At 40.7% G+C, this 26,033-nt stretch overlaps 1 protein-coding gene across 1 annotated transcript in view; it reads right to left on the bottom strand.

Annotated features, from left to right (window-relative positions):
• Positions 1 to 329: 329 nt before the first annotated feature.
• Actr2 (actin related protein 2) overlaps positions 330 to 26,033 on the bottom strand; it is a 43,101-nt gene continuing 17,397 nt past the window's right edge. The window contains exons 3-9 of the mRNA XM_028777781.1: positions 25,180 to 25,395; positions 22,820 to 22,892; positions 17,105 to 17,241; positions 16,584 to 16,733; positions 13,900 to 14,045; positions 9,153 to 9,285; positions 330 to 2,909 (exon numbers count right to left, since the gene is read on the bottom strand). Coding sequence (XP_028633614.1) covers positions 2,739 to 2,909; positions 9,153 to 9,285; positions 13,900 to 14,045; positions 16,584 to 16,733; positions 17,105 to 17,241; positions 22,820 to 22,892; positions 25,180 to 25,395 — 1,026 coding nt within the window. The 3' untranslated portion in view covers positions 330 to 2,738. The remainder of the gene's footprint in view (positions 2,910 to 9,152; positions 9,286 to 13,899; positions 14,046 to 16,583; positions 16,734 to 17,104; positions 17,242 to 22,819; positions 22,893 to 25,179; positions 25,396 to 26,033) is intronic.

Raw genomic sequence — 26,033 nt, 5'->3', positions numbered from 1 at the left:
ACAGTAAACACAACCTCAGTAGAAATGGAGTTTGTCACAACAGAGTTGAGCACCCGTGCACACCTTATCATCCCAGCACTTTGGAAGGTAGAGGCAGGAGAATCAGGAGTTCAAGTCCTCCTTGGCTACATAGCTATAGTTCCAGATCAACCTGGCCAGGACGCCCTGCTTCTTCTGTCTGCTCCACACAAGGTAAACAACAGCAACAGAACCTTGAACTAACTGGTTTAAAGTTAAAACCCATCTTGCAGAACAACACTGAAAGTACAAATAAAAATATCAAAATTAAAGAGAAAAACTACTAAAAGAAAAAACAGACAAAATTCAAATTACTTTGAAAAATCTGATTTATTTTCTTAATCAAAAAGAAGTATATTTGTGTTAAATTTAGAATATTTAGCTTTCCATTGATCTTTCCAACACTTGCCAGATAGACACTAACAGTGCTCAGAACTGTGAAGGTTAATACCCAATACCGCATTTTCTAAGAAGTCCCTCAAGGCATTGGTGACTTTAATTTAAAAATAAAAGAATTTTAATTAGCATTGGAAATCTAAGTGATGATGGGTTTCAAGAGCTAAAAATCAGATCTTTTAAAAAAACAGGGTTTTTTTATTTTTGAAGGACTCAAACCTGACACCTCCAATAGAATACAGTATGTCCCAACTCCCAAATTATTAAGTTCATTATTTCACCTTAGAATAGGAAAACTATAAAATGGAATTTCTAAATTATTACATATATAAATACATCATTTTAACAGTCATGTTTGCTAGCAGAATTATGAAATAAAAACAAATTCTACATTCAAGGTACAAAGAATAATGCTCTTTCACTGCTTTATTCAAGATTCCATCCTATTCTTTCTTGTTTTCCACCCCTTTATTTAAAGCCATGGTCAAAGCTAAGAGTCGATCGCTTTTCTGCACTCAAAAGTCCTTGGTACCAGTCCCTATATACAGCAGGTGTCCTGCACTGGGCCCAGGACTCCTGAGACTGGAGAATTTGACAACATGATTTAGGAACGCTTAGGAATTCCAACGTGACTCTGAGTCACGCACCAACACTGACCAGCCAGCACCGGCGGGCTGTTGTGTGTACTGAGCATGTCCAGCATGCACACAGACTTCTCCTATTTGTTCAAACTGAGGTAAAACAGGCAAAAATACTTAGTATCACAGAAGCTGCATTATTAAGAAAAACTTCCTTTTGCTGCTGATTTCATATAAACTAATTTTAAAGTTACCTTAAAAAAAAACATTAAAAATTCTGATTTTAAGCATCCAAAAAGAAAGAAAAAAAGGAAAAAAGCCATTCTTTCAAAATTCATCATTAGTAAAGAATATTTTGAAATGTAGGAAAATATTTCTCTCAGAATCATCATTTTGTATTTTCTGTGATACAGCTTCTCATTTCATTTTTCAATGTTAGAAAGACTTCACGCTGGGATGTGAGGTCTGATTCTTTCTGAGTTGACACACAATACCAATAGGACTCATAAGTAGGATCTCCTGACAGGTCTGCAAACATTCTTCCTGCAAGAACCGAAGCGGGCTGGGAAGTGGCCTCCAGGGCTGTACAAACAGCTGACTACTGGTAAGTTTTCTATTGTGGTTGTGGTTGCAAAACTTTTAGTCCCAGGTCTCATGAAAAAACAAAACAAAACAACTGGCACCAAGTCCCAATGTTAATACAACAATTATAATTAGCCTACAGTCATGAATTACTTCTCTGTACAGTTGCTTTTGTCAAGAAGCACCGATGAGGAACATAAAAGTACAACTTTCGAGAATGGAACTTGGTATCATTACCTCAGTGCTTCCAGAAAAAACAGCAGCATTTAGAAAATGCTGGCCCCTTGAGCAATTTTCTATCTGTAATTTGACCTAGCAAAAGCATTTCCTTTAAAATGTTACTTTTTCACTGACAGTGTAGGAAATATACTCCCAGCTGATAGGTTGATGTAAGGAACAAACAATCCCTAGGCTTGCTTTTTTTGTCATACGGAAATAGTTCCAGGCAGACCGATAGAAGAAAACCCTACCAAGTCAAAGGACTCTAAATGAGGTTCATTTATCTTTTGTATCCAGAAGCAGAAAACCCCAAAAATCACAATAGAAAGACCACCCATTTGTTCCATCACATAAAAACCTACCCCAAACATCTTAGTTCTGAGCTTAATATTTCCCTAAAATGTTAATAGGAGACGCTTCAGGGTACTCAAAAAGTAGCAGCAGTTAACTGCTGAAAGCTAACACTACAGAGGAAATGCCCTCAAGGGCTCAGGGCTGCCCACCCATCCCTTACCAACCCCACCCAGAATATTTAGAAGCTCCTGTGAAAGTTTTTTCTTATGCTAATAAAGACATACCACCTATAGTGCTAAAACTAAAACTAGCAGCAATAGAGCAATAAAGCAAAAATTGGAAGCCTACAAAAATGATCTAAATGCTTACAAAGAAAGAAAAACAAAGCAGCAGCAACCCCTTTGTCCTCGGTTATGTCTGCTGAGAATTGGTTGCCTTAAACAACCAGATTTACCCATATTAACAAGAATTTAGCAATGCTTCCCCAAGACAGAGAAAAAACCTGACCTTTCTGTCAAAAGGGACAGAGAGGCCTCTTTCAGTCCTGGAGTTGAATAAGTTCAAAGATTGGCAATAAAGAATTTTTTTTTTAAAAAAAAAAAAAGGAAAAAGAAAAAGCATTAGAGGCGTGATGGGGACAAGCTTGCCATTTTATCGAACAGTCACACCGAGTTTCTCCAGCACACGGACACCCTTTTCTTGGTACTCTTGTCTGGTCATCCAAAAGTTGTCTTTGTCTTTCATGATGTCTGCTAGGACTGCACCACCCAAGAACACCATGTGCTTCCTGCGGGGTGGGTCTTCAATTCGGATCTTAAATTTCTAAAGAGGAAAGAGATCAATGAGATCATATGTGTACAATGCTCAGTTAATTTCGGGAAGACTTCTGCATACGTATTGTCGAATCTCTCCACATTCTGCAATCTACACAGGATGTCCACAGGCGATTCCGCTGGCCTCCCTCAGGCACCCAGCAACTACTCATGTCCTAACCTGAGACAGGTGTGAGCTGTGTATGTATGCCAAACCAGCCCTCTCTGTTCTCGGCATCCCTCTATCTGTTCTCTGGCCTCCTTCCCTATCTCTTCTCCCTGACCTCACAGCTCTGCTCCCATCTGTCAGCCTGTCTACAAGTCCACTTGCCTGCCTCCTCTATTCCTGCCTCTATTCCTTCCCAGGTCCTCACTCCGCTCTTCTACACCAAGTGTGTTGAATGGTGTAATTCCCAGGGGCACATCTTGGCACAGGACTACCAAACATACCCCTCTCACTACATTATACTTCATAACATCTGGTACCTCAGAAACAGAAACATTCAGTAATTCCTCTCAAGTTCATGATCAAGAGACAAGAACCTTATTTCATACCTGTTAATCCAGATTTGAAAAAACCTGCACAACCAATCACTGTGCTAATAGCTCAAGAACAGAGCAAGGTTTTCTGTAGTCCCTGAGCAGTGTTCTTCAAGGTCTAATACCACCATGACTCTAGTGTAACACAGTAAAAACTGAGATGATTTTTCTGGTACCTGGTATTGGCGATTGTCTTGGTTGGATAACTTGACACAAGCTAAAGTTATAGGGGGGTGGGGATCAAATGAGAAAATGCCTTCATAACCTGAGTGTAGGCAAGCCTATAGGCCAGTTTCTTAATTAATGATTGATCAAGCTGGGGTAGTCTATTAAGTGTGTGTGGGTGCCCCCGGGCTACTGGTCCTGTGTTCTATAAGAAAAAAAAAAACGTAAAGAGCAAGCCAGTAAGCAGCACTCCTCCACAGCCTCTGTCTCTGCATCAGCTCCCACCTCCACGCATCTGATCCATTTGAATGCCTGCCTTGGTTTTATGAGAGCTAAAGTTAGGTTTTAAGTTTTAATTACTGTGCCTAAGAGAGCCATAAAACAAAAGTGCTCCTAACCTGTAAGCCCCTTGCTTGAGGGCAGATACTTTCTGAAATGCTCTGTCTGTAGGATAACAAGCCCCTTGTTCTTACTACCCTAAACAAGTTTGTTTGACTCAACTGCATTAGGTGACTGGGTGTGTTTGATTGCATGTGGGGTGGGGGGAGGTACACAAGCAACAAATACAACAGGATGTATTCCTGCTCCTGATTAGATGTAGGCAGGAGGCACACAGGCAGGAAGTACATCATATATGGTATATATAATATAGTATTAATATGTATATATACACACATATAATATTAACAATACATATATACATATAATATCAATATTATAATATAAATACATAAAATATATAATATATGTGAGATATATAGCATACAAGATATAATATGCTTGCCTGATTAGACCTGGTGAGAAATACTTGGCTTTATGGTTTGCCTTTATAAGTCTCTGCAAAATATGATTCATTGCCATTTTCTGGACCTGGCCAGAGTCCATCCATCATCCTGGCCAGTATTTATTTAACGTTTGTTTCAAATATAGCTCAAAGTTGTGGTAGTGGTCATATTCTTACCTGGTAGAATTAACAGCTTCCTCAGTAGACTGATTCAGGGCATGTTAACCAAATACTCTTCTCTCTCCAAGTGCTTTTGGTCATGTTTTTACTGTAGCAATAGTAATCCTGAGACACGACTGAACTCAAGACTTCACTCCTATCTATTCATGTGGCTTACAACTGAGCTCTACCTGGACCTCCAGTTCCTTTCTTATATGCAAAACTCAAGTTCTATGGTCTTAAACTGGCCTGGAATTCATTATGTAGACCAGGTTGGCCTTGAACTCAGAGATCCACCTAACTCTACGTCCTGAGTGCTGAGACTGAAGGAGTGAACCACTAAACCCACCCACCTGCTGTGGTTCATTTTCAATATGAGGCATATTTAAAGCTTGAATGAAAAAAGAAAGAAAGGAAGAAAGAAAGAAAGAAAGAAAGAAAGAAAGAAAGAAAGAAAGAAAGAAAGGAAGAAAGAAAAAAAGAAAGAAAGAGGGAGGGAGGGAGGGAGGGAGGGAGGGAGGGAGGGAGGGAGGGAGGGAAAAAAGGATATGACTGCTCCCAGGCTTCAGCACCAGATTTAAAAAAGAAGTAAAAAAGGAAGTATATGACCGCTCCTAGGTAAGGTGGTCCTGGAGGTTTATTGTAGATAAAAGGGAGAGCAGAGCCAGAGGCAGGGACATCCGGGAGGGTCCAGAGTGGTCATGATCCTGAGCCAGGAATTGTGAGGCAAGGGGAGAGGGGAGTGAGGAGAACAAAACCAAGAGGCCAGGAAGGTAAAGGATAGACTAAGAGGATGGAGTGGGGATGCTGGGTAGGACTGATGTAAAAGGGTACTCGACCCTCGGAAAAAAGCTTTGTGCTGTAACTGTATCATTCTACATTAGCCAATCAAAATCCAGATATTGTCTTTATTACTTGGCACCACCAAGGAGTTGCAGCTTACTAGTCTTTGATAAACATGGGATGATTTATAAGACAAGACAATAGGACAAAAACCAATCTCTCCCTGGAGAGAAAACTCTTGCCACTTCTGTTCTTCATTTATTATTAATTAATTAACTCATTGTGTACTGATAATCATGACTGGCATGCCTTTTAAAAATAAGTGTCTGACTGGGTTTAGGACCATTTGGACATGAGGACAACTGCTTCTGTCTCTGTTTTCTTACAACTAAAATCTAAGAAATTCAGAAAATTTAAATTTAAGAAAAAAAAGAACTAGTTTTTGTATTTTACCTCAGGCAGGGTTATTTAAAATATCAATTGAAATGTTAATTTTAAGCTTACTCCTTAAAATGATTTGGGTCTCAGGGAGTAGAGATGGTTCAGTTGTTAAGACCACTTGCTAAGGAACTGAGTTCCCAGCAACTCATGACTACTCAAAATGGTAACTCCAGTTCCAGAGGGTATGATGCCTCTTCTGGCCTCTATGTGCTCCTACATAGATGTAGTGCACAAATGTATACCCAGGTACACATACATAAAAATAAAATAAATATTAACAAATGACTTGGCTCTGGTATTTTCAAATGCTAATTATGGAAACTCAGATTGAGAGAAAATTTGATTGCAAAATTTAGGGAAGATAACCTACGGATAAAATATCCTTTTTTTATTAAGTGCTTGAAAAGTATGTCAAGAGCTTTTGCTAAACAAACTTCAATGTAATATTAAGAGATGAATCTTAGAACTGACCTCTACATACATACACTTCTGCCCTAGTCCATTCAGAATGTATCCAGTCAACAGTGTTACGGTGCTCACTTCTGCTTTGGAGCCACTGCTTTCCAGCCTCCTCAAGGAAACGTCGAAGGGCTTGGGGGAGCTCAATGCTGTTGTTGGGAGACTGCTTCCCCAGTAGTGCTCTCAGTAGGCTGCTGCTCTCACACTCCCCTTCTCCTAACCCTGCACAGTTCACAGCTGCTCTAAAGCCGTTCTCTCTACCCACCTGCTCCTCCTACAGCCATCTCTCGATCCCCTGACATCTACAGCTGTTTCTTCCCATACCTATTCTTCACTAACGTATGCATATGTTCTCTTTTTCTCTTGTATCTCTCACTATGTATTATTTGTCTGTATGGTATGTGCATGTGCACAGCTTTTGGGAGTCAGTTCTCTGTTACCATGGGGTTGGTTCTAACTCAGGTGATCAGATTGCAAGCACTGAAGTGCCTCATCAGCTAGCCTCCTTTTTCTTCTTTTTTGTTTGTTTGGTTTTTGTTTTCTTGTTGTTTTTTGAGACAAGGTTTTCTCTGTGTAGCCCTGGCTGTCCTGCAACTCACTGGACCAGCCTGGCCTCAAACTAAGAGATCTACCTGCTCTGTCTCTCAAATGCTGGGATTAAAGGAATGTGCCACCACCACCCAGCACCTCCATTAAGAAGAAAAAGAAAGAGGGGGGGAGGGAATAAGGGAGGAAGGGAGGGAAGGAGGGAAGAAAGGAAGGAAGGAAGGTAGGTAGGTTGGTTATGAGTTTTGGCTGTATGTACTTCTGTGTATCATGTATGTACCTGGTGCTCAAGGCAATCAGAAGGTCACTGGATTACCTGGAACCTGAGCTACAGATGGTCGTGACCTGAACCTGGCTTTTCTACAGAGCAGCAAGTGCTCTTAATCACCGAGCCATCTCTCCTGACCTCTCCCTTCCATTTCTTTACATCATCTTTGGGGACTTTTTTCTCTCCTTACATTCATTCACCTGGCAAGACATCAACTCAGGTAATCGAGTCTGAACCTGCTTTCAAGCAACTCAGCACACAGTCCAGAAGTTCGATGTTTAGCTTTAAATGTGTCATCGGGGTCCTTCACACAGTCTGGCTGTCCTGGAACTCTTTCTGTAGACCAGGCTGGCCTCAAACTCAGAAATCTGTCTGCCTCTGCCTCCCAAGTGCTGAGATTAAAGGCGTGCAGTGCCACCATTGCCCGGCCAACAACCAGTTTCTATCTTGTGGCCTTCCTTTCTGTTTCCCACACCATTTTATTATTACTACTGGTAAACTACTTAAACTCACAGCACGGCCTAAATCAGTTTTGGCACAGGGCTGGAGTTTCAAGAAATGTTTCCAGGGCATAGGGTGTGCCTCAGTGCTTGCCTAGGTCCTGTGTCCAAACCCTAGCATTGCAAAACTGAAAAGGAAGGGAAGACTGGAGTGTAAGAATCACAGTTTTAGTGGAGTTTATCAGAATATAGTGCTACGGCGCCTACTCCCCTCAAAAAAGTCTACAGGGTAAAGAAATGATCACCAGAGATGGATTTTAAATTCCCCACATAACTCAATGAAATGAGAACTGTGAGTGAGCTAAGAAAGCACTGTAACATTGGTGTCTCTACACAGAATCCTCTGAAACATGGAATGAAAGCATCTAAAGCATATAGCAAATCCAGAGAATAAAGAGCCATGATTAAAGGACTCTTGGTTGAGGCTGGGCTTGGTGGTGCACATCTTTAATCCCAGAGGCAGGCAAGTTTGAGGTCAGCCTGATCTATGGAGGTAGTTACAGAACAGCTAGGGCTACAACCCAGACTGCTTCACACAGTCCACAGCTGGGAAGACAGGGTATGCCAAAGAACCAGCAGCAATTATATTCTAGTGCATGGTGACAATTACCAAAAAAAGTCCCACTTTGAAAGCTATGAGAATTCTGAGAACACAAACATGACTGAGGAGATAAGACATACAACAAATAAGACAGAAAAATAACCTAAAACCAGAAGTCTGACAAGCTAAGAGCAAAGGCTGGTTACATACTCACAAAGTTTTAAACCAAGACAGCTGTGATGGTGTATATTTATAATCCTATCACCTGCGAGGCAGAGGCAGGCGGATCTCTTTATGTTCAAGGCCTGTGTGGTTAACATAGTAAGTTCCAAAGTAGCCAGGACTACATAGGAAGACTGTGTTTCCAGAAAGAAAGAAAAAAAGAAAGCCACCCAAAGCAGGACATTTCCTCTCCCTTCTCTCCACAGCACAAGCAGGTTCTTCTCAAGTACTTGCATACTGTTTACTAATCCAGGCTGAGGGAGGGAGTGGGGGCTGGAGGGAGGGCTCAGAGGTTAAGAGCACTGCCTGCTCTTCTAGAGGTCCTCAGTTCAATTCCCAGTATCCACATGATAGCTCACAATCATCTGTAATGGAACCCAATGTCCTCTTCTGGTGTGTCTGAAGACAGCTACAGTGTACTCATAAACATAAAATAAATAAATCTTTTTTTTTTTTTAAAGAGTTCAGGCTATTCACTACAGACTACCAAGAACAGTGGTATGCAGTCACCTGTATTCTTTCAACAGAGTGGTAACCTAGTAGATAGGACTACTACCCCAGAGACAGGTGGATTTCTGAGTTCGAGGCCAGCCTGGTCTACAGAGTGAGTTCCAGGACAGCCAGGGGCTACACAGAGAAACCCCGTCTCGAAAAACCAAAAAAAAAAAAAAAGATGCTAGGGAGTACTACCCCAGGACAATTTCCAATGAGCCCTGCACATTTTCAAGCGGCTAACAGCACAGAAATCTGTTATAAGACTTCTTGCTCCCTCTAGTGGTCCATAAGATCCACAAGCTACTTTACAGGGTTTTAAAACAATGGTAACAGTTGGTATAGATACTTACTGAAAGTTTTTCCACATCTCCTTTCAGAACTCGTTCTAGGTAAAGCTGTTTAAGCTCTCGTTCCAACCTCGATGGCAGCCCAGGATACATGGTAGAACCTCCAGAAAGCACAATATGCTTGTAAAATTCAGACCTAGGAAGACACAGTGGATATTTACAGTTTCAGATTATGAAAATGGTACTTTTTTTTTTTAAATTAAATTGTGGGCTTTGGATGAGGCTCAGCAAAGCACTTGCCTAGCATGCACGAAGCCCCGAGCTCCATACAAGCACCACATATGCCAGGTGACTATGAAATGGAGGAAGGAGGATCAGAAGCTCAAGTCCCTGCTAGATTAGGACTGTAACACGACAGAAACAAGATGTATCATGACATGGAAGAAGGAAAAACAGCTCCACACCACCTATCACTAAGAAATATAAATTAAGTGGCAAGGAGCTATCGAGGATAACAGATTACAAGTATAACAAACCACAGCCTCTAAACTGAGCTGCAGCACATAACTGAATGTGGGGGTTGTGAAAGACTTGGTAACAGTAAAAGGTTCTATAATTTGCAATAGTGAAAACTTAATTCAAAAGCAAACATGCAGTGAATCTGGGTGTTCGTTGATGGCATGCCAGCCCATGTCTCCTCGTGCAACTTCCTGTGGCTGCGTTCTGAACCTGTCTACTGTGCAGTGCCCAGGTAGCCATGGCACGGAGCATCTGGGCTCATCCAAGACTGTGGTATGTTAGAAAGATGTATGTTCTTACAAAAACATTAGAGTAAACAAAGACATTATTTTTCTACCATCAACTCTTGGCACCTTAAATATGAAATCAGTATATTTTTAACCAGCACTTAGGAGAGAGACAGAGGCAGGTGGACTACATACAAGGCCAGCCTGGTCTTTATAGTGAGTTTCAGAATAGCCAAGACTACACAGAGAAAGCCTGTCTCAAAAAAAAAAAAACAAAAATAAAAACCAGTATTTGAATTTTTAACTTTTGGGTTTCATTTAAAACAAAAATCGTTAAATGAATTTTGACTTGAGATTAGCCCGGAATCTCCAATAATTTCTGAAATGGCCTTAAACATATTTGTGTCATTTTGTTCTGTTGTTTTGTGCAGTACTGAGGTCTGAAGCTACTGGCTCATACATTCTAAGTATTCTTCCTGAGATATAACCTCATCTCTATTGTGTTTTTATGAGACAGGAAAGATGGCTCAGCAGTTAAGAGCACTGACTGCTCTTCCAGAGGTCCTGAGTTCAATTCCCAGCAACCACATGGTGGCTCACAACCATCTATAATGGGGTCTGGTGCCTTCTTCTGGCACAAGTATACATGCAGATAGAGCACTCATATATATAATAAAAATTTAAAAACAAACAAACAATATCTTACTATATAGCCTTGGCCTGACACTTGCAATGTAGGCTGTGCTGGCCTCAGACTCAGACCTTTCTCCCAAGTGCTAGGATTAGAGACATTTGCCACCATGCCCGGCTGATGATTAGCACTGATGATGAGAAAATCAAAGCACTGACCAACTAAAAACACTGGCAGTGTTCTTCATCTTATACTAGCAAATATTCAGCCAGGATTTCTTCTTTTGGTGTGTGTGGACAATGCTTATACACAGAAGGCAAGTGTTCTACCACTAAGCCACATCCCAACCCAAGATTTTTTCCGTTTTTCCAATACAGGGTCTCAGGCAGTCCAGGATGGACTTATATATAGCTATGGCTGGTCTTAAACAGGTATGAACCACCACACTCAGTTCTTTTAAAAAAATTTATTTTTATTTAATGTATGTTTTTCCTGCATTATTGTATGTGTATTTCATGTGTGCCTGGTGCCTGATGAGGTCAGAAGAATGTTCGAGATACTCCAGTACTAGAGTTACAGACTGTGGTGAGCCACCATGTGGGTATAGGAATCAAATCTGGGTCCTCTGCAAGAGCAACAAACACTCTTAACTCTTAAGTCATCTCTCTATCCCCAGATTTAATTCTTTATGTAAAACCAAATAAACCACTCACTTCATTAGTATGGAATTTGTCTTCATTTTTGATACAAGATAAAATTTATATATATAAAAACTTCAAAATTCATTATCAGTAAATATTTGCCTATAACTATCTTATATACCTACATACTGAGAATTATGCAAAAATTTCTCAGCCAAAAAAGGGGTCAAAGCCAGGTAAAGTGGTATATGCCTTTAATCTCAGCACTTGGAAGACAAAGGCAAGTGGATCTCTTAAGAGTTTGAGTCCAAGGCCAGCCTAGTCTCCAGAGTGAGTTTCACGCCATCCAAGGCTGGCATCGACTCCTTCCTTCAAAAGGTATATGTGATAGCTATTCTTGGCTGTCAACTTGACTACATCTGGAATTAACTAAAACCCCAAAACAGTGGGATACATCTGTGAGGGATCTTTTCTTAATTTGAAATTGGGAGACCAGCCAGGCAGTGGTAGTGCACGCCTGCCAGAGCAGGCAGATTTCTGAGTTTGAGGCCAGCCTGGTCTACAGAGTGAGCTCCAGGACAGCCCAGGCTATACAGAGAAACCTTGTCTTGGGGAAGCCCCCCCCCCAAAAAAAAACAGAAAAAGAAATTGGGAGACCTATTTCCAATCCAGATCTTTTAGATGGGAAGATCCACCTTTAGTTAGGGCCACACCCTGTCTGCTGGAAGCCTATATAAGAGCATGGGAAGAAGGAGGCTTCCCTCTTTGCCTGCCTGCTCTCCCCTCACTAACAAGTCCATTCCTTTACTGGCATTGGAGCCTATGTCTTTGAGATTCCAACTTATACTGAAGACCAGCCAAGAAATTCAACCTCATGGCCTGGATTCTTGAACTGGAAGGCAGCCATTGTTAGATTAGCTGGACCACAGCTTGTAAGTCACTCTAATAAAGCATGTGTGTGTGTGTGAATATATATACAAATACATATTTATTCTGTAGGTCTGTTACTCTAGAAAACCCTGACGAACATAGGGGGTATCATAAGCGAAAAGTTTAAGAAGCCCTGACATAAATTGTGATCACCAATACAGAAAACAGTATAGAAACACCCCCAAAAACTAAAAATGGAACTATCAAACGATTCAGCAATCCACCACTAAATACATATCTCAAAGAATAAAAAAGAAATTTGTATGCACAATAGAATGTAATACATTCCCTTAAAAAAGGGAAACCTTTTAATTTGTAGCAATGAAGATGGGCCTGGAAGAAATTATATTAAATGAAGCCAGGCAGAGAAAGGCAAATACTGCATGGTCCTATTTACATGAAATGTGACACTGAATTCAGTAGCAGAGAAGAGAATGATGGTCACCAAGGACAGTGAGTTGGTGACCGAATCGAGGAGACGCTAATCAAAAGCTATACAACTTCAGTTAGATAGGAGGGAGGCCTATCGCACAACACAGATTCTGTTTCAATACACTGTATATCTGAAAAGCACTGGGATTTTAAGTGTGCTCATCAAAAAAGTTGTATGTACAGTAATATATATTCAATTAAAATTCAAAACATGCTATATATCATAAACATAACTTTTGTCAATTAAAAAAAATAAACTTAAGCTGGGCTTGGTGGCATGTGCCTTTAATTCCAGCAGAGGCAGGAAGATCTGAGTTCAAGGCCAGCCTATTCTCAGGGATACACAGTGAGACCCTATCAAAAAAGAAAAAACTAATAATGAACTAAATTTAAATGTCTGGAGAGATGGTTCAGTGGGGAAAGATAACTCTTGCCAATCCTGATGGCCTCAAGTTGGTCCCTCGAATCCAAATGGTGGAAGGAAAAAAAGTCAACTCCTAACTTTCACAAGTGTGCTATGGTGCCCACCATCACAATCAAAACACACACACCAAATAACTAACTAGCGAGCTAGCTAACTGAAACAGAATTAAAACATATGCAGTGCTGTAGATCAAATCCAGTGTTTCATGTTTGATAGTGAAATAAATACTCTTAACTGAATTTTGTTAGCATTCTTTCTAGGCTCTGCCCAATAGTTACCTAGCAACAACCAGGTAGGCCTGGCTTGCTACAAAAGGGACTGTTTGGCTTCCCTTCTTTCTCAGATCCTTTTCTCTCTCTCTGACCACCCCTCCACCCTCTCCATGTTCCTGGCCGGCCTCTTCTCTTCTCTTTCTCTCTCCTTCTCTTTTTCCTCTGCCTCTACTCCCTTCCTATGTCCCCAAATAAACTGGCTGCTACCTCAGTGGGGATTCCTCCCACCACACCATACCACGCTCTATAAAACATATCCTTGGCTTTACAAAACATCAAATTACACCTCTATCCAAAATGGAGATATATATTAAGGGGAAAATAACACACACCTTTAATCCCAGCACTTGGAGGCAGAGGCAGACACAGACAGATCTCTTGAGTTTGAGACCAGCCTGGTCTACAGAGTAAGTTCCAGGACAGCTAGGGCTATATACAGAGAAACCCTGCCCTAAAACACAAACAAACCAAAAGCAAAACCAAAATAATTTTTTCTTAGTATTCTAAACCACGTCTAGATGTGTGTGTCTGCACATCAATACTGTGTGAATGAAAGCAGGTTCCCACAGAGACCAGTGCAGTGAGTTACAGACTCAGAGTTGTGAGCTGTCTGACATGGATGCTAGGAATTGAACTCAGATCCTCTAGACAAATAGCAAACGCTCTTAACTGCTGAGCCATCTCTGTGGCCCATCCATGTTTTATAAATGACTTGGAAATGCTATCTACTGTACCTGGTATCAATGTCGGCTGCCTGGATTGTGTTAAAAAGCAATTCAGCAACACCAACCCCCTCAACATTGATCAAATGAGGCTGAAATAAAGCTTCTGGTGCTTCAAACCTTTCTCCTCCAACCTTAATAATACGTCCATCTGGAAGCTAGAAACAAAATAACCAGGTGTTAGTCAGCAAAACCACAACTTCTCAGCATTCTCTACACAGTGAGTGTTTTAAACACATCTGTTCTGTAATCAAAATTATTATTAAAATTTCCTAAAGTTTTCTTAGGTGAAACAAAATAACTCAGATGATGTCAACATCATACTCTACTGATTTTTTTTTAGTAGCTAGCAACTAAAAAAACAAAAGATAGCATCTCAACAAGGCACAAAACAAAAATTGACCCCCAAAAGTTATCCTTTGATCTACACACATGCATACACTCATTTTCTTAAAAACCAACCAACCACTCACCCAGGAGCTGCAGCTGGGCATGATGTATAACCCACAATGCCAACTCTGAGGCAAGGGGATCATGAATTCAAGGTCAGCTGGGGCTGTTACAGATTGAGACATTACCTCAAACAAAATAAAACATTTAAGGAACACTGACTTAGAAATTTTTTTATGCTATTACATCTTAACTTTATCTAAGTGGTAAGTATAACTTTAACTTAAGTCAATAAGATCTGGAAAGTTCAACATTTTAATATGACTGAGTATTAAATGTAATAGTCATATTAAAATGTATATGTATATGTTACACATGTAATATATATAACCTATATACACAGGTGGGCCTCAAATTCTGTAATGCTTCAGCCTCATATCAAATTTTCTGGTTACAGGTAGGCATCACCAGGTCTGGCTTTTTGTTTTTTGGGAGATGTTGGAGAAGTGAAAGGGGGGTTAAGATAGCCTGTCTACTAGTCCAGGCTGAGCTTGAACTAATTCAATGACTCTCCTGTCTTAACCAGTGTCCAACACAAATCAAGTCTCACATTGTTAGTTCTCTCATGGTTTGCTTTATTCCACTTCCTTCAAAACAATTTGCTTTTTGTTTGTTTGTTTTTTGTGAGACAGGGTTTCTCTGTGTTGCCCTGGCTGTCCTGGAACTCACTCTGTAGACCAGGCTGGCCCCAAACTCAGAAATCTGCCCGCCTCTGCCTCCCAAGTGCTGGGATTAAAGGAATGCACCACCACTGCCTGGCCCTTCAAAACAATTAAGATTGAAAATTAGCATCATAGCCGGGCAGTGGTGGTACACGCCTTTAATCCCAGCACTTGAGAGGCAGAGACAGTCGGATTTCTGAGTTCAAGGCCAGCCTGGTCTACAAAGTAAGTTCCAGGACAGCCAAGGCTACACAGAGAAACCGTCTCGAAAAATCAAAAAAAAAAAAAAAAAAAGAAATAGCATCATAAACCACCAGGACAAACCTGGAGGTTACTAGACATTATAAAGTACATTTTTATTGTATCCTTAAAATGGGCATCTTTTTATTTTTGGAGAGCGGGAGTTGAGACAGGGGTCTCTTTATCTATGGCTGGCTTGGGACTTGCTATATAGAGTAGGCTGCCCTCAAGCTCAGGGATCCTCCTGCTTCTGCCTCCACGTACTGGAATTAAAGGCATGTTCTACCACAACTGGTTCTATCACAACTTTCTCCCTTTTTTTGACTTTTGAGATAGGTCTCACTATGTACACCCGGCTGGCCTAGAACTCGTGGAGATCACCATACCAAGCTATTTTGGTTTATTTTGGAGGCCTTATAAGGTTGGTCTCATTACTTATGTGGTGCTCTTGGTCCAGTATTCCGAGTGCTGCTATTCCAGCATTGCTACTACGCCCAGCACGAGTGCTCCTAAACCCTGTGAGCCAAGTCGGCACCATTCACAAACGTGCACAACATGATGGATTTTAACATAAACCTGAAACCAGCCTAGGTTCTAACCCGGCTTGGGCTACAGTGAGACTCTGAGGGAAAAAAAAATTAAAGCATGACTATTTCCCAAAATACATTCCTTAGATAATTAGCTCCATGACACACTACAAAAATTTGAGCTCCATGTGGAAACACATGATTGCAATCCCACCATTCGGGAGGCAGAGGCAGGAGGAGCCTGTACTAATGGTGAGACTCTGTCTCAGGATAGTCCAACAGGATGAGAAACAGGTACACAACATTATCACAATCAAAGAGCTTGGAAGTCATGAAACAAAGAAATATTAATTATCTCCATAATGTATGACAATTATAATTGTGTTCTATTTTTTATAACTCTTAAGCAACATCCCAAAGAAATAACACTGTACAAAACATGTTGAGATATATTCTGAAGATGCTAGAATCTCAACTATGACCTCCATTTTTAATTATATTCCAATTTAATTCTTGTTTTAATTGGCAATACATGGCATCCCTAATAACTAAATCACAGAAACTTAACATAACAGGAGATACTAAAAAATCGTATGTAAACATATTACAAAAACTCAAACCAAAAACACCCATGTTAAGGCCTAAACTGCTGAGCACACATAAGACCCTAGGTGTGATATTCAGCACATTTTAAAAAAAAAAAAAAAGGTGTGTCTGTGACCAAACAAACCAAAACTCTGGAGCTGGAGTCTAGGTGATGCTAATAAACACAGATGCCCTTTTTCAACCCACAATGTATTTTACATAGGATACTTACTGTATATGACTCAACTAACACTGTGGTCTCTAAGGCCAGCTTCTGCTCTTGCTCAATATTGTAACCCACATAACAAAGTTTTTCTTTAATCATGCGAACTGTCTCAAAATCAGCAGAATGGTTGAAGGCATATCCTCGCAACAGCAGCAGCTGGTATAAAAAAAAAAAATGGCAGTAAATAAATAATCTATGAGAATGAGTGAGTTCCACTGACCAAAAGTCAATCCCCTGGAGGATAAAATGGCAAGTTATTTTATTATTTTAAATTATGTGTATTGTGTGTCTATGTGTGGATGTGTACCTGAGAAGTCCAGAGGAAGGCATTAGATTCCATGGGAACTTGAGTTACAGGTGATGGTTAGCTGGCCAAGATAGGAACCAAGATGTTTCTCTGCAAGGGCAGTATGTGTGCTTGATCACTGAGCCAGCTCTCTAGCCCCTGAATTTTTTACACAGTTTTTGCCTAAGTAAGTAAACAAACTAAAAAACACTAGCTTTTATGATATTTTCCTCTCACTTACCTTGATAAGATATCGGGTAATATCCCTCCCAGCAATATCCAGCCTCCTTGTAAGGTGAGGGAGAGAAAAGCCTTCATATACTGGGCAAATGTGAGTGACACCATCTCCAGAGTCCACCACTACACCAGTCAGTAAACCTGCACAAGAACCAGAAGGTTTTGAGTTAATTCAGAAAAATCAAAGTGTGTTTCTTTTCTTTTCTTTTTTTTTTGGTTTTTCGAGACAGGGTTTCTCTGTGTAGCCCTGGCTGTCCTGGAACTCACTCTGTAGACCAGGCTGGCCTCGAACTCAGAAATCCGCCTGCCTCTGCCTCCCAAGTGCTGGGATTAAAGGAGTGTGCCACCTTCGCCCGGCTTGTTTTGTGTTTCGCAAGACAGGATCTCTTTATGTATACTCCTGGCTGTCCTGGAACTGCTATGTAGACCAGATTGGCCTCATACTCACAGAGATCCTCCTGCTTCTGCCTCTGAGCACTGGGACTAAAGATGTGCACCACTAGGCCCATCTTCAGCCCTAATTTTTAATCACAGATGACAACCTTTGCTCCCTGATGGTTTCCTTTCTTTATATTCTAATAACACGTGGAGTCAAGGGGAACATGCATGCCATACGGTGCATGTGAAGTCAGAGGACAACACTGGGGGAGTAGAGGGGTTGGTTTTCTCCTACCACAAAGTGTGGCCAAGGGATGGAACTCAGGTTTCAGCCTTGGTGCTAAAGTGGCATTACCCAAACTCATCTTGCCCTGGTGTTTTTCTTGTAAGGTTTTTAGTTCAATCATGTGCTTCTTTAAGAACTTGGGAAGAAAGACCTGCTATAACTTCCTTTCCAATCTAATCACTGAAAGCCCTTAAGTGGGAATTTCTGAAGTATCATGATTAATTTACGGAACTGTAGAAAGACTTTAATCCAGCAACATGGCTACTCTGGTTGGAATACAGACACGCCCTTAGCACACACCTTTTAATGAAACAATAAAGGTAAAGTTAGTTTGTAAAAGGAAGCATCCAAGTTTGAAAGTGATGCCTAATTGAGTGGCAAAGTGACGAATCAGAAAAAAATTTGGCAGAATAGGGTATGCCCAACTCTCACAAGAAGAGAAGCCAGATTAGAACAGATTGTCAAAGTTAGTATGAGGCCAAGCAGAATGACTCAGTCAGAGGCAGAGAGAGAAGCCAGTTTAAATCAGTCAGCTTGGCTAGGAGTTTGAGCCAAGTTGAACCCGCCAGCCAGAGCTCAGAAAGAACTAGAAAGGGTGAGCTTATTCGGCAGTAAGCCTCAGAGGCTGAAAACCTTCCAGGCCTAGATTAGATTGTATGAAGGCTAGAGACTTCCAGGACTAGGCTTTGGTCAGCAGTCAGAGGCAGTAAGCCTCAGTGCCAACAATTACTAGAGGAGAATAAAAGTTACATTTACAGGAAACAACTGTGAAAAGTGACTATTGACACAGTTACAAGATGGTAAGTCAATCAGCTAAAATCATCTGGGTCAGGGCTGGTGCTCATACCTGAACCTAGCTCTCAGAAGGCTTGTGACTGAAGAACCAAAAACTCTAGGTCACCTGTCTAAAAAGACAAAAACAAGAGAACTCTGTCCCTCACTCTTCCATTTATAGGATGGCTAGAGTTCCTGGACGGCCAGAGCTATGCCATCAGATACCATCTCAAAACAAAAGAAAAATACCATCATCAACAACAAGAGCCTGTGATCCTGAGGTAGTGTGTTAGCTTATCCTGTGGACGGCCTGGGTGGGATCCCCAGCTAACACCCTATAAGCAACAGCAGTGACAATAAAAAAGAGCAAGGGACTGCTGTACTTCCTGTTTGCCACTGAAAACATTTATTTACTTTTGTTGTTATTAAGGCAGAGTCTCAGCCTAGCCAAGAAATGGTAACCATACTGCCTCAGCAGCCTAAGCAATGGGGCTACAGACCGGAATCACAGGCGTGCAGTGTCTGGCTTGTGCTTCTGAAAATAAGAAACAGGGGTTGGTGAAGTGGCTCTGAGAGTAAAGGCACTTTACACAGCAAGCCTGGTGAACTGTGTTCAAGCTCTGGAACTCATGTAAATGTGGGAGGAGAGAACCAACTCCACAAAGCTGTCCTGACCTCTAAATGTATACATGGCATTAATATCACTCCACACCCGGAAATATTGCTACTATTAATAATTTTTATATATATGTAGTTATCTTAAGTATATATCATTTATGTGTGTGTGTGTTTGTGTATGTGTGTGTACACCTGCCATAGCCACAAAAAGACATGCAGTTACAGGCAATTGTGAGCCACCCAACACGGGTGCTGAGAGCTGAACTCAGGATCTCTGGAAGAGTAGCAAGTGCTCTTAAGCACTGAGTCATCTCTCCAACCTACAGCAATAATAATAATAATGACAGTAATATTGTTTTGGTTTTTGGAGAAAGGGTTTCTCTGTATATCCCTGGTTCTGCCTCCTAAGTGCTGGAATTAAAGGTGTGTGTCATCATGGCTTAACATTTAAAAAAAAGTTTGAAAAAAGCAAAAAGAGTCAATTCTAAGGGAAAACACCCTTTCTAGCTAGCATACTGGAAAAAAGCCTCTAATCCCAGCACGTGGAAGACAAAAATGAAGGTTCTAGGTCAGGATGGCACACACCTCTAATATAGCACTTTGGAAACAGGCAAGCAGGACTATCCTGGTTTAGCAAGGTCCAGGACAGCCATGGCTACACACAGTGAGACCCTGACTAAAAATAATGTAGTAGTTGTAAGTTATCCTGAGTTATACTGGGAATTGAAGATCAGCCAGGGCTACATAAAACACTATTCCTTTTTTTTTTTTTTTTTGGTTTTTCGAGGCAGGGTTTCTCTGTGTAGCCCTGGCTGTCCTGGAACTCACTCTGTAGACCAGGCTAGCCTCGAACTCTCAAACTCAGAAATCCGCCTGCCTCTGCTTCCCAAGTGCTGGGATTAAAGGTGCGTGCCACCACCGCCCGGTGAAACACTATTTCAAAAATGGGAAAAACAGAACTTCTAAGAACTAACAGTAAAACAATTTACATGTGTACATACCACAGCACACATGTAGATAGCAGAGGACAATTTTGTGGTCAGATCTCTTTCAACCCTTATGTAGAGACCAGAGAATCAAACTTCTTTAGCCATCTGGCAAGCCCGTTATAACTCACATTTTTTAAATCATAATATATATTTTTATTTTCTCATCTCTAGAAAGTCTCCCTTTCATTTTCTTATTACATAAATTTGCCTATGGACATATTACCATAAACATGCTTAATCTCATTTTCTTAAAAAATTTGTATGTTTATCTTTGACAAACATAAATTCATAAACATTCCCATTTTAAGTTGATACAATTTGGTTTTCCCGATTAATGGTATATCCTCATGAAACTATTATACTGCTATGTTTCAATCCTGATCTTCCAAGGAAGAGACTGTCTGGTTATGTGTGTGTCCTCAGGTACCTGTAGAGGACTGAGGGTCGATATTAGCTGTCTTCCTCAATTGCTCTCCTCCTTTCTATGTTTCTGAAAGATTTATTTGCTTATTTATTTCTCTGTGTGTGTCTGTGTATCTGTAAGCATCAGGTAGGTATCCTCTTGTATCTCTCTGTACCTACTCCTTTGAGGAAGGTTTTCTTCCTGAACTGATTGGTGTTTTTTTTTCTAGTCATTTGGAAGCCAGAAAGCCCCAACAATCCTCCTGACTTCACATCTATCAGAGCTGTGGTTAGAAGGATACATGGCTTTTACATGGGTGCTGGTATCTGACGTCCTGTTCTTGTGACTACACAGCTTTAACCACTGAGCTAACTCTGCAGCACTCACATTTTCTTACTGAACCTGAAGCTCACCAATCAGGACAGACTATCTGGCCAGCAAGCCCTCAACATAACCTCCCCTGGGATTACCGGCATGCATGGCTGTGCGTGGCTTTTATGTGAGTGCTGGTGATCTCAACTAACGCCCTCAAGCTTTAGAGGCTGACATATACCTACTGCGCTATCTCCCCAGCCTCAAAGACTTCCTATTGGAAAAAGAGAAACAGGACTCTTTAGTCATCATTTCTAGTGCCATACCCTTTTATCATCGGGTTGTCTGTCTTGTAAATTCCTGCCCTTTCATCTGTGTCTTCTCTGACCATGCAAACTTCTACCAGCAATTTCCCAACTTCAATTAATCTCTTCTATTCACCCAGACTAGACCATGCAGATAGACATCTCTTCCTAAAACACCAGGTCACTTCTTATTCAAAAAAATTTCTACAGGCTGGAATAGTAACAATGGTTGTTGTTCTTGTTAAAATTTCTTTATCATGTATTTGTGTCTGTTTGTGTGAGCATGTGTGTGCACATGAGTACAGTGCCTATAGAGACCACAAGAGGGCACCCAGTCTCCTGGAGCTACAGTTGTACATACTTGTAATCTGTCTGAGCAGCTTTCAATAATCTAGAATTCTAGTTCCAGAGGATCTGATACCTCTTCTGCCATTTGTAGACTCCTGAATGTTGACATAGCACACACACACACACACACACACACAAAACCAAGTAAACATTAAAAATTTTCTTCAAGTGCCTTCTAAATCCCTATACTTAATACTATGATTTAAAACAAAAGTCAGAAAGAGTTCATCTAGGCATGATGATGCACACACTTATGAGGCTGAGGCAGGATATCATCTATGAGTTTAAGACTAGCCTGTCTACACAGTGAGGTCCAGATAGCCAAGGGTATATAAGAAGACTCTGTGTCTCAAAAAATAAAGTATGCATTTTTACTAACCTACATGTAGAATTGTGGAGCTCATAATGAAATTCATCTCTTAAAGTTATAAAAGAACCGCCGGGCGGAGGTGGTGCATGCCTTTAATCCCAGCACTTGGGAGGCAGAGGCAGGCGGATTTCTGAGTTCGAGGCCAGCCTGGTCTACAGAGTGAGTTCTAGGACAGCCAGGGCTACACAGAGAAACCCTGTCTCAAAAAAACATGGATCTGAGAAACAAAAGGGTATACATGGAAAGGATTAGAGGAGGAAAGGGAAGGGGAAATGATATAACTATTTCAAAAAGTAAAGAAATGAGATGGGGAGGGGGAACACAACAGTTTCTTTCATTAAAACTCATTAGGAATGTGTTCCAAAATGTTTTCTTGCCAACTTACTGTGCACCTGACTAGTCCATGTGCTTTTGCTTTTAGACACAGGGTTTCAAGTAACAAGAGAAGCTATCTTTAAAAGGAAGTGGAGAATGAGAAAAACACCTGGTATTGACCTCTGGCTTCCCTGAGTACACATCCCTGTGCACACATGCAATGCCACACAGTGACAGACACATAGAACTGTAAAGTTTTGACGTGGGACCATATGAAGTAGAAGTAATGGGCTTTTCAGGTTTTTGTTTGTTTGTTTGATTAAATTTTATTTACTTTAACCTTATCTGCAACAGTGTTTACCTGAATGTGTGTCTGTGCACCAGGTGCATGAAGTGCCCTTGGAGGCCAGAAAAAGGCACTGGAACCTCTGGAACCAGAGTCACAGGTGGCTGGGAGCCTCCATGTATCCACACAGAGGAACCTAAGTCCTCCACAAGAACATCTCTTAACCACTAAGTCAACTCTCCAGCTCCCTCGTAATGAACTCTGGTGACAAATTAAATTTCTGTGGCATATAGTATTTGCTGAATTAATTTTCCTAACAGTTAAGCCTTACTTACCTTGAGCATACAAAGTCAGAACTGCCTGGATGGCTACATACACACCAGAAAACTGGTAAGTTTCAAACATTACCTGAAAATGGAAAGAGAAGAAAAAGAAGGAGGTGGTTTATAGAGAAAACTCTATACACATTTATATATTTCTTTTATGCTCGAAATGTAGATCAGTTGATGAAGGTGCCACCAAGGACTCTGAGCATCCATTCTAACCAGTCCTCCTTGCCCTTATAAAGCCTACCTCTACCTCCAGTTAGTGGGGCAGAGTTTTGGATAGGCACATGCCTACATGCAAGCACACAAACATCTAAGTTGAGTCTCGGCTCATTCGTAAATGCTACAAAGCAAAGACTTCTGAATATATTATAGTCAGTGGCTAATCAGTATGAAACCATCATACAAAATTTAGTAAATTGACACTACTTAAAAAAACAAAACCAAAAACCCAAACAACAACAAAACAAAACAAAACAAAACACCCCCCCAACAAAAACCAAAACCAAAACCAAACAAACAAAAAACCCCAAACACCTGCCTGGGACCAGCAAGACTGCTCAGCCAGTACAGTGCTTAGGACCCACATGGTGGAAAGAGAAAGCTGATTCTCACAGATGTTCTTTCACCTACACATACAGGGTGGCGCTCATTCGTGCCTGTGCACTCTCACATATACACAGAGATAAAAGCATCAATGTAAAAATAAAAATGTAAGAAATAAAAAGACATCTCTTAGGACCAGAGAAATGGCTCAGCAGCTAAAGTGCAATCTCCAGAACTCACATGGTAGAAAGAGAAAAGCTTACTCCTCACAAACTGACCATGCGTGGATACTCAAGTGTGCACATGCACATACACAAATACACACACACACCAAATAAATAATGAAGAAAAAGAGAAAAGGAAAAAGTATCTGCTTATTTCTCCTAAGCAGGGTCAAAACTGGCTCTACGCCACCCCCCACCCCCTGGCAATTAAAAACAAATAATAAAAGAAATAGGACTGGGGGTATAAATCAGTAGAACTCTTGCTAGCTTGACTGAGACTCTGAGTGCGATTCCCTAGCAGAGGGATGGCTGGCTGACCGGATGGATGGTAAAATGAGGTGAAGACAAACATTAAAATACTAAGTTGTCAGATGCAGAGGTGGCTCAGCTGCCCAGCCTACTGCCTCTGGGCCCTCTCTGGTCACAGCTGTGCTCACTTTCTGTATCTAGGTCAACTGAGAAAACCTTGAATGATGCCTTTTGATCTTCCACTGTAAGCAGTCCTTGAGTGGTAAGGTAATCACTGAATATCTAGATATCGATAACTGACTGCAATGAGAACCATTCAGAACTTCAATTTTACAACTTTGGAATACATCTTCATCAATTAACTTGACCTTCTAACATTCTATTCCAGCATCTACTTAAAAAGGAAGTTACTGCTGCTGTGTAGGCATATATCAACAAAATGGAAAGTCCTCCAAAGTCCGTTATTAAATGAGAACTGCAGCTCCCCTGTCTGCTCTCACTGTGATAGCCTTCAAACTCTCTGCAGGCCCTGCCCTCTCTGCCTGCCTTTACCACTGTCTCCTCTCACTGCTTTGGTGAAAAGGACCCTCGAGATTCCAAAGACTGAAGTTTTTATCTTGAATTCCACATTATTCTCTTGAACTCTTTGCAGGCATGTGCCAGCTCTCTACAGAAACTGGTAAGGAGGTGGTACTACTACTACTACTTACCCTAGCTTACTTCCTCAGCCACCCCTGCCCCATACCCACCAGCCACAGCAGGGCTTGCCTGCTCTCAAGTATGCAGATGTCACGCTGGCTGTTCTGGCTGTTCTGTGCGCCTTGGAATGTTCTTTCCCCTGCTACCCAGCAGCTTCCTTGGCCTGTCACTATCACAACTTCTCGCTCTCCTAACCTCACTCTTTTCCCACTAGATCTTCTGCTTTCTAATAAACTATTTAACTCAATCACCTAATTTTGGGAGATGAAAATATTCTCATCTACCAGCACATACATGTTCACTGTCCCTTATCCAAAATGCTGGGGACCAGAAAGATTCCTGATTTTAGATTTAGTAATGTTTGCCTATTTACCAGATGAGTTCCCTTATTCAAAACTCCAAAATCTACAAGACTCCAAAATTCAAAGATTTATGCACATCATTAACATGATCAAAACATTTCAGATTTCAGATGAGTAACCCTTAACCTATAGTAAATGCTACAGTAAATGCAAAATAATGAGGGTCTAGGGCAAAATAATTGCTTTATTTATCCTTTGCAGCAGAAGCAGCAAGCAGAAAAAAAAATTGATTTACCATTCTATCACATGGAGATACACATGGACATCATCCTAGCCAATCAAAACCTACCTCTACAATCTTCTCTCTGTTTTTGGTTGGATTCATGGGAGGCTCTGTAAGTAGAATTTTGCAGTTTCTGGTGTCTATATTGAGCTTCTCTGGTCCAAACGTGTAGTCCCACAGGTGCTTCATGTCATCCCAATTCCGCACAATGCCATTCTCCATAGGGTAGTTCACCTCCAACATAGAGCGCAGCTCACTTGCCTCGTCACCAACCATAAGATCCTACAAGATGAGATGTCAAAGCTTTAAAATGGCCAAAGTTTTACATAAAGAAGCTTTAGAAAATGATATTACCGCATTTCAGAAAACTCAGGAATGACTAAATTTTAAAAACTTGCAGATCAAGTTTTTTTAATTCCAAACTTAAAAATCTTTTCTTTTGAGACCAACTTACAAAGTTTAATCAGTATTTTATGTACTATGTGTTTAAATCAATAAATTGACCTTACCTTTAATACATGTTTCCAAAAGAAGAGCATTAGCACAAATAAAACCCATATTTTCATATTTTGAAGGGTTTGTATGAGTTTTCATCTGTTTCTTTTGCTCAAATGTTCAAAAAATAAGTCCTGTGACATGTGAAATAGCACATCAGGGGGAAACCTGAAAAATGCTCAATGCACACAAGCACACTGCTTTTCTATCAAAATGATTTACATAATGTAGATGCAAAAATCATGATTCTTCATTCCTCTATAAAAATGCATCATACACATACATACACACCCAATTAACAGGCTTCACAAATGTCTATGTGTATGAATTAAAACAGCTCCTTTAAAGTTATCTCATAGGCAACATTTTTAATCTTGAAGTATAATATTGAAAATGAATGCTACCTTTCATGAAGTACAATACTC

Source organism: Grammomys surdaster, unplaced genomic scaffold (genome assembly GCF_004785775.1).
Source record: "Grammomys surdaster isolate TR1022 unplaced genomic scaffold, NIH_TR_1.0 67, whole genome shotgun sequence".
Classification (NCBI taxonomy): Eukaryota; Metazoa; Chordata; class Mammalia; order Rodentia; family Muridae; genus Grammomys; species Grammomys surdaster.
The sequence above is the reverse complement of the archived record's forward strand: the minus strand, read 5'-3'. Positions and strand labels throughout refer to the sequence as shown.